Here is a 9,176-nt window from a genome sequence, read left to right as displayed (position 1 = left end):
GAATTGATCTTTCTGCTTTGGATGGGTCACATCTCGAGCATCAGTGAATATTTGTTTTGAGTAACGCACCCGGGAAAAAGTGTTTTTTCGACAGGACATTAGAAACATGACACGGAACTTTTATTTATTTATTTTTTTATTCATTCATATCATTTACTTTCATTATAAATAATCACTTATTTTTGTAAACAGAGACTCTAAAATGTAAAATATTTTGTACTGAGTTGTGCTTTGTAGTTATGATCAGCCTGTGCTCCATCGTAGTCCATATTGTGACAAGGTCAAAGTGATCTTGTGGAAACTGTAAATTTTACTTCTACCCATATTTATTTTTTATTTTATAACTGTTAACAAATACATTGTATGTTTATGCTTTTCAGACCAGTTTTGTGACGGAGAGTAGCTTTAACAGTACATTTCTTTTTTTTCATAACAAGCTTTTCGGTGGTTAGTGAAATTTAAAACTGATAATTTCACTGTTTTAAACAATGATATAATCAATTTGATAATTTCACTGTTTTAAATCTAAGCAGTGAAATACCAGCGTGCACAGTACTGGATACCAACTTAATGACGTGACGTCATAAATGCGTCATAAATGACGTCACGTTGTATTATTATTTGGCACACTTTACATTAAGAATTAGGTTAAAATATCTTTTTTAACATTTCTTTGCATGTAATAACTAAAACTGTGTCCAAAGGACACGGATGCCCCCACTGACAACAAATTTGGTCACAGCAAAATTTCCTTCCTTTTCTTCTATCTACACATTATGGTGATTCATCCCTGGAAGTTGAAGCAAAATCTGCCATCCGTTTAAGAGGAATAGCGTTCACAAGATTTCGGGACGTATGGACGGCCATACGGACGGACGGACGTACGGACGTACAAGTGCAACGCTATATGCTCCACACTTTGTGGGGGCATAAAAAGAAAATTTGTTTAGTTTAATGTTAGATCGAAATATATTTCACCTCGTGAACACCAAAAGTTCATATTTCACTCATGGCTGCGCCACTTGTGAAATATACCTTTTGGTGCTCACTCCGTGAAATATATATTCCAATCTTACACAGAACTGAACAAATAGCCTCTATATCTTTTGCAAATTTTCACATTTTAAGAGCATAACTAGTTCTATATACATGTACATGTATAAGAATTCAAAATTTTACATTTTCAGGCAATTGACTTCAGTGGAGCTCTTTTCAAATGACCAGAAAAAAATCTAAAACACCTTACCTTCTGACACAGAAAAGATGTATATTTGATCAAATCCCTCTGGTGATTTCTTACAAGGCAGATACCCAAAACAGTATAAGGACTGATCAGTACATTGATTTTCACTATCTAAGGGAAAATAATTGTTCTTTATATCACATTCACATTTTGAGTTAGTCCAGTGCCGTTTCACACCGGTCACTATATCACACTCTATTTGATCACGATGTCCACACTTTTTCCTGGGTTCTGGGCATTTTGAAACGTTAGCTGACCATATTGATTCATGAGGATTAAAATATTCTTCTGGGCACCAGGTACAATTTATATAAGCTGTTTTCAAATGACCTTGTGGAAATGAAATGACAGGCCTTTTTCCTGCAGAACAAAAGTAAAAAGATATTTATTTAGTTTGAGTTATGAATAATAATTTTTATAGACTTAGTACAAGTGAATATTGTAAAGGAAACATTAATTAAATAACAAAACTTTAATACAGTGTTCAATAAAATTCTATCATTCTATATCATCATTGTTTGAATAATGTGATCAAAATAAAACATGTCAGTTTTGCTATTTACACTGTTGTGTACATCATACATCATTCAAGTCAATTGTCTCTTTGTAACATAATCTCCTACATCAAACTTATATAAATCCAAGACAGTTAACAAAGTAAAAATTTGGTAGTAACAGTTATTAGTTAGTGCTCAGGACATACCCCTATATATTTACACTTGTTGACAGATGAAACTTATGTTGTATTTTATGATTTCCAAAACTACAAAAGGTGGAAATAAGTCTGAGTTGTACACTTTTCTGTCTGGGCTACCAGCAAGCATCAATTAAACAAGAGGACCATGATGGCACTAAACCCGTCACCAGAAACAACTGTTTTTCAGTGTTAGAAATAATTTTACAAGTGAAAGTGAAATCTTAGTTTAATGTAAGTAAATACACATTTTTGTATCAACAATTTCACCTTAATGGAGAACTCTTTTAGAAAAGCAATAGACAAGCAACAGAAAAGCAAGCTACCTGATACATATACACATGTAGGCTTTATGGAGGAAACCACTTGTTACAGTAAATTTTAACACACACTTTTAGTTACAATTGTAAAGTTGTTTTGGATCAAATTTCTACAATTGTGCACAACCATTGACTTTGTGTTTAGAACTGGAGAATCAGTAAGTGTCCCATCAGAAAAACCTTCACCTTAATCATAGAGGTTAGAGAAACAAAAAAGAATGAGTTCTGACCCAAAGATAAAACATATATTCAGATTTAACTAGCTCCAAAATCATGATACTTTAGACATAACTCATTCTCTTATAGAGTTTGTAGAATATTTCCTCAAACTGCAGAAATTAACTTTTTACATTGAGAAATCTGTTCACACCTTACTACGAAAGGACACTATTACCTCTCATAAACTTTCACTAAAATATGGGCAAGTAAAGTTAAGCTGCGGACAAGTAAAAATTTATTTCCAAATTGTCTGTGGGCAAGTGGCAAAAATTCATTTTTCCACACCCATGCTATACAAGTCTAATATGTTAACTGAATAACCCTCAAGTTGGGACCATTTTTGGGGCTGACTGGGGCATGACTTATAAACTTTATTTAAAGATCCACTAGGCAATGCATCATGTCAAATTTCTACTGAATGTTGAAATTGTAGTTTCACAAAAAGAAGACTGAAAAGTATTTTCCTATAATACAAATTTATATCAACCAATTAAATTGACCCTGTGGTGGAACCAATTTTGACCCTAAATATAGTATTTGTATAGAAATATATGTAACTTATGTACAGAATCGCAAGTTTATTTAATATGCCAATTATTTAATCTCTATGCATCTTTAAGTTTCTGAAAAGAAACCTTTATAGATATTTTTAGGTTTGGTAAAGATAAGGAGGACTTGTTTAAAAAAAAATATGGAAAAAGCAACAGAAGACAGACACATTGCCCTCACAAAAGTTCACTTGGTGCTCAGGTGAGCATAAAATGTGCTACAATAATGCAAAATTTGTGTGGATATATACAAAATAAAAGTTTTCCAAGTAATAGGAAGAGCAGCAAAACATGAGGCTTTAAATAAGTCTGATTTGTACTAGGGGGGTTATTGATAAGCCCCAAAGTATTAAGCAGATTGCAGAGGGTTTTGATGTTCTTTCTCTTTTGTATCAAAGTCAAACATAAAAACACATTCCCTGTTGTCACGATATAAAACCCCAGAAAAAAGTAACCAATGAACAAGCAGGTAATTAATACATGCACTCCAGTTAATGCACTGTGCATGTATATGTATACAATTTTAACTCTGACACATTTTCATTAGTAAGGTCTCCAAACTATGATACATCTTTTCATGTATACCTGAATGTACAGGGGATTCTGTCTTTTTTTTTCTTTCCCACTATATATATAATTTGTTTATATTATATATATAGATTTAATGAAATAAGGACAGATTACCCTGTGCCTGTATGGGCAATTTCTTTGTGTTTCTATATCTCCAAAACTGTATTTTATTCACCCATACAGCTTTAAAGTAAGTGTTTCACATTTGTACATGTTATACATAATAATATACCTTTATCACAATACTTTGGAACTACACAAGCTTCTATAGGATTTCCACTTTCATCATCTGGGTCTGTACAATGATATGTTGCCCCTACTCTTTCATTTGAGCAATTCCAACTGCTTCTCATTGAATTCCATTCATTTTCAGTATAAGGGCAACGGCCATGGCACTGAACATCAAATGGAACAACATTGCAGTTCCTCTTGTTTCTTTTCTCACCTAAAGAACAAAATAACAATTTTCTTTACAACTTGACAAGTAGTTTTTTAAATATGGAATACATTGTACTTAAAATGAAATGCCTCAGGTTCAATGGCCTCCAGTAAAAAGAGGTTTAGGATTGCTGACCACTTACACTTTGAATCCTGCCATGACCTATTAATTTTTTCAAGTGAGTCCAGTTATATATCATAAGTATTTTGTTTCTGTTAAACATAATTTGTGTAATATGTGCTATCTACATGTATATGATTATTGGAAAACAGTTGACACAGTATAATCATATTCTCACTTTTGTTGGTGATAATGCAATCACATTTTATAATCGACTGTATACCATATAACTGGTTATTTCTGCGGATAGCTAATTTCTGCAAAATTTTGCAGGTCCCTTCCGACCGCAAAAATTAAATTCGCAAATATTTCGTAGTTTTACGGGGTATATGTAATTTACCCCGTTTGTCAGCTCAAATTACCTGTTAAATTAAACAATACTCACTACCCGCTGCTGGCCTCTAGCCCTAGTGAAAATTGTCCATTATTATGCTAGAAACTTTGCAAAATAAAATATATTGTTTTATTGTATTGTATTATGTATTGTGTTGTACTGATAAAGAACTATGAGATTTTTATAACACTCTCTTGGTGTAGTCAATAATCACAATGGATTTTACATGTAGTTTATCGCGTAATAAGTTTAGCAAGATTGTGTTTGTAGGCTGTAAATTTAATAGAAAAATGCAGAAATTAAATTTTATAAAAGTTTTTGATGAAAAACGCAGAAATTAAATTCGCAAAAATTAATATACCCATTTTCAGTCCCAAAATGCAAAAATTTGCACCAGCAGAAATAACCAGTTATACGGTATGACCATACTTTGTAGTAGAAATGCTTTTCTTTCTTTGTCCCTGCACAACAGCAGCTGTTTCATTTATAATTCATCATAGACTTTTAACAATAGCCTGCTAAACAGAGATAAGAAAATCAAGAATTTTCTAACAAATTATCTCACATTTGATAATGGCATGCTTTTTTGACACTCAGTAATCAGGCCCTTGATATAATTGCTGCATGAGCAGGCAGGTACAGCAGTAGTTAATGTTGCCTGTCATTTTAGTGGCTCCAGACAGACTATACTCTACTTAAGGAATAGGTTTAACGCCACAGGGTCTGAAGGAGATTGCCATAGGCCCAGTTATGCACATACAACTTTTATATGTAAGGTACATACTACTTAAACACATTTACGCACTTATGTAATCATTTCTTGCCAGCAAAAGTTACAGCAAGGCATAATGACCTTTATGTCCAACAGTAATTAACCATCTAAAACAGTCATATTCCTATATGTGCAGATGGGAAAGTATACATGCATCACCAAAAAAGAAAAAGAACAAGAATGTGTTTGTTAAACCCAAATGCCCCCCGGCTCAGATTCTTGTCAGTAACAATATTTAAAATAAAGGCTGTATGGGCACTGGTGACCTTGACCCAACTGACCCCTAACTCCATCCAAAGGAAGAATATCAAGCAGCTTACTTTCCTTCCAAATATGAAATAAATCTGTCAATATATAAAGGCTGTATGGGCAAAAGTGTAAAAAATCTTATTTTTAGCACTGTTGACCTTCCCACAACTGACCCCTAACTCCATCCAAAGGAAGAATACCATGTAAGTTATCTTCCTACCAATTATAATACAAATCTGTCAATAAATAAAGGCTGTATGAGCAAAAGTGTAAAAATCTATTTTTAGCACTGGTGACCTTGACCCAACTGACCCCTACCTCCATCCAAATGAGAATACCTCAATTTTATGTTCCTACAAAATATACAAGACATCTGTCGATAGAATAAGGTTAATACACCCGTAAAAGTGTAAAAAAACTATTTTTGACATTGGTGACCTTGACCCAAATGACCCCTTACTAAAGGAAAAGGAAGAGGACCTCCCTTGGTATGACTATTATAAACATGAAATACATTAACTTAAAAATAAAGGCTGTTTGAGCAGAAATGTTTAGATTTATTTTTTTACACAAGTGACCTTGACCTTGACCTAGAGACGCCTAACACCACAAAAAATTAGAGGACCGTTAAAGGTATCAACTTACCAAATATGAAAGATATCATTAAATAAATTAAGTAATTAGGTGAAATTTTTTTATAAATCCAACTTGGCGGAATAGGTTAACCATAAAAGGCCCTATTTTCAAAGTGATAAAAAGGGAAATTACTGCACATTTATATAATTTGGCAATATCATGTACATTGTATTGATAAGTTAGTGTGAAAATTATTAAGCCATTCGTTCAGATAGAACATAAGATATTTCCAACTAGCCGGTTTAGGTTAACCATTATTCATTTTCTAAGTGCTGAAAAGGGCCATAATTTGGTGCAAATGGAAGCGATAATTATGTAACTTGCCCAGATCATATACTTTGTATGGATTAGTAAGTGTGTAAATTATGAAGCCATTGGTACAGGTAGAACTTAAGAAAAATCCAACTTGCCGTTCTATGTTAACCTCGTACGGACAGACGGACGGACCGTTCAATTACTATATGCCCGGGGGCATAAAAAATAGCTAGTGATGTACAAGGAATAGAGACAGGTTTGGTGGAGGCAGTATAATGGTTTTGGGTAGAATAAAGGGAAACCAGAAAACAGATAAGGTCATTATTCAAGACTCAACACTATATCACTTCTCAAACAATACCTTGATACTTTTTATACCATAAAATTTGTGTTTTTATACTGTGATTAATCATCAACAAAACTATTACTGTATGAGGGTTCTGCACCTGGGTAAAATCCAATGCTGCATCACTGTGAATATACAAGTATAGCTATAGACTATTGCACCTTTAGTTCTTACCTTCATTTCTCCTCACATCTTGTTGTGCCAGCGCATCATCTTCTCTTGGGGCATTACTGAAATGTAAAAAGATATAAAGCATGACTTGTGTTTATTTACATCAGCTGACCTAGGAATGAGTATAATCATTTTAACTTGGTCAGTAAATAAGTTATTTAGTATAAGTATGTAAAATTTAGTATTAGTATGTAACACCTTTCTTTCATAAGGCTTACAGTTCCGGTTTCCCAGTCTTCCATGTGGGCCTCAGCTACATTATACACAATATATATGCACAAACATCATAATGGGCCTCAGCTACATATACACAACATATATGCACAGACATCATGATATTTTAATGAAATAAATCAAGTAAACTGAAACAATGAGTAATCAAGCAAGAACCAAAGTGTTCATGATGATATGATTGGGGGAAAATATGGGACAAAATTTAAAAGAAATGATAGTAATAGTAATAATGAAAATATATAAAAATAATTTATACAAACTGTTCATGTAAGATGAAAACTGCCACTTAATATATTAAGCTGGGAGTATTAGGATTTTTAATTGTACTGGTATGTCATTCCATATTTTTGGACCAAAATATGCAATATTTGTCTGAAAAACTCTGTTTTAGGTTTTAGTATAATTAGCTTTTCATTTTGTGCAGATCTGAGGTTTAAATTGTGCCTTTTGTTTACTGTCAGGAATTCATTTTTCATATAAGGTAGAAAGTCTGGTTCATTGACCTATACATAAGAAATGACTTTTTGTACATGATTCTTAATGGTCAAAATACATCCAGTTTAATTCATTAAACAAATCATATGAAGGTGTATCAAAACTTTTGTCAAGGAGTATTCTGGCTGCTCTCATATTATTATAAGCCTTAGGTTCAAATACTTTTTAATCTACATGCAACCCAAGTTGAAAATTGCAAATTTTTACTAATTCAAGGGTAATAACTCTAAAATTGCTGGATAAATCTACAAACGAAACCACGCATATTGACCACCATTCCTTTAAATTTTATGACTCTAGGTTAAATAATTTTTGAGTTACGCACCACCAAAATTGAAAATTAAAAAAATTATATTAAGTCAAGGGCAATAACTCTGACAAGACAGAATATATCCACAAGCCAAACCCTAGGTGCACAACTATACATGCTGAGCAACCTTCTCGTAAGGTTTAATGACTCTATGTCAAATACTTTTTGTGCTACTTGTGACACAAGTTAAACATTGCATATTTTTACTAAGTCAAGGGCAACAACTCTACAAATACTGAATAAATCTATACATAAATACCCAGGTGCACAACTACACATGCTGACTTACATTCCTGTGAAGATTCATGACTCTAGGTCAAATATTTTTAAGCTACATACCAGTATGACACAACATGAGAACGGACAGACAGACAAGGGTAAATAAAAATTCCCCCTGTATAGTGAGGGTTTGACTGCTTCTCTTGTAATCCAGCCCCTGTCCAGCACACATGTGCACTGTCCTTTGAGTAAGCCTAAAAACAAATGTTGGAACACCACACTAAATACCATGTTTTGGGTATATACACCAGACATTAGGCCCTTAGTGAATGATTAAATGCTAAAATCTCGCCTTTTCGCACATTTACAGAATGAACTTTAAATTGTCTAATTCATCTCTTCACACCCATTTATATACCATTATGAATGAAAAATGTAAGAATTTGGCAAAAAAGATATTTGTGTGATCATGATTTTTGCTAGCGTCTATAGCCAAAATAGGTACTGCTCCAACACTGTTACAAGTGAGTTGAATCCCTTACCTTTCAGCTTCATTTATTGGGATCCTGTATGCAGTTCTGTGTACCAACTGAAGTAAAAACACTAGGAGGATTACCTGAAATCAGAATAGCATATATTAAAGTGGTTTATTTAACAAACCCTCAAATATTTATATTTGCTATACAGTTGGGGAAGAGTCATTGTAAAGGCGGGGTTATTGCATTTCTTTATATATATTATTGTTTTTGTTTTTTATTATTAATCTGTAAAACCGATATTGCTACATTTAATTTCCTTCATTTTTTTTTTCAAAAATATTCTCAATTATCATTCTTTATTATATGATCTAAATATAGCTACAATCTCATTGGTCCAAACAGTAGTCAACAGAACTTTTTATCAAAATCATATTTACTGGGTGTAGTATCATTTTCACTGGCTGAATTGGATTTTCCCAGTCGCCTCGGTCAATATGTCATCTGCCGCGGTGAATTATCAATC

At 33.0% G+C, this 9,176-nt stretch overlaps 1 protein-coding gene across 1 annotated transcript; it reads right to left on the bottom strand.

Annotated features, from left to right (window-relative positions):
* Positions 1-222: 222 nt before the first annotated feature.
* LOC132740234 (uncharacterized) lies at positions 223-9,160 on the bottom strand. The gene is made up of 5 exons (XM_060728095.1): positions 9,091-9,160; positions 8,717-8,790; positions 6,920-6,975; positions 3,827-4,039; positions 223-1,603 (listed from the first exon to the last, which is right to left on the bottom strand). Exons 1-5 carry the CDS (start codon positions 9,103-9,105, stop codon positions 1,233-1,235), a joined length of 729 nt encoding a protein of 242 aa, XP_060584078.1. The 5' UTR covers positions 9,106-9,160; the 3' UTR covers positions 223-1,232.
* Positions 9,161-9,176: the final 16 nt, after the last annotated feature.

Source organism: Ruditapes philippinarum, unplaced genomic scaffold (genome assembly GCF_026571515.1).
Source record: "Ruditapes philippinarum isolate M1 unplaced genomic scaffold, ASM2657151v2 ctg22709_1_1_1_1, whole genome shotgun sequence".
NCBI lineage: Eukaryota > Metazoa > Mollusca > Bivalvia > Venerida > Veneridae > Ruditapes > Ruditapes philippinarum.
The sequence above is the reverse complement of the archived record's forward strand: the minus strand, read 5'-3'. Positions and strand labels throughout refer to the sequence as shown.

Excerpts from the sequence above, each read along its gene's own strand:
- LOC132740234 (XM_060728095.1), bottom strand. Across the intron at positions 6,976-8,716 it reads CCAATAAATGAAGCTGAAAG|TAATGCCCCAAGAGAAGATG; the intron begins GTAAGGGATTCA and ends TTTACATTTCAG. Across the intron at positions 4,040-6,919 it reads AGATGTGAGGAGAAATGAAG|GTGAGAAAAGAAACAAGAGG; the intron begins GTAAGAACTAAA and ends TTTGTTCTTTAG.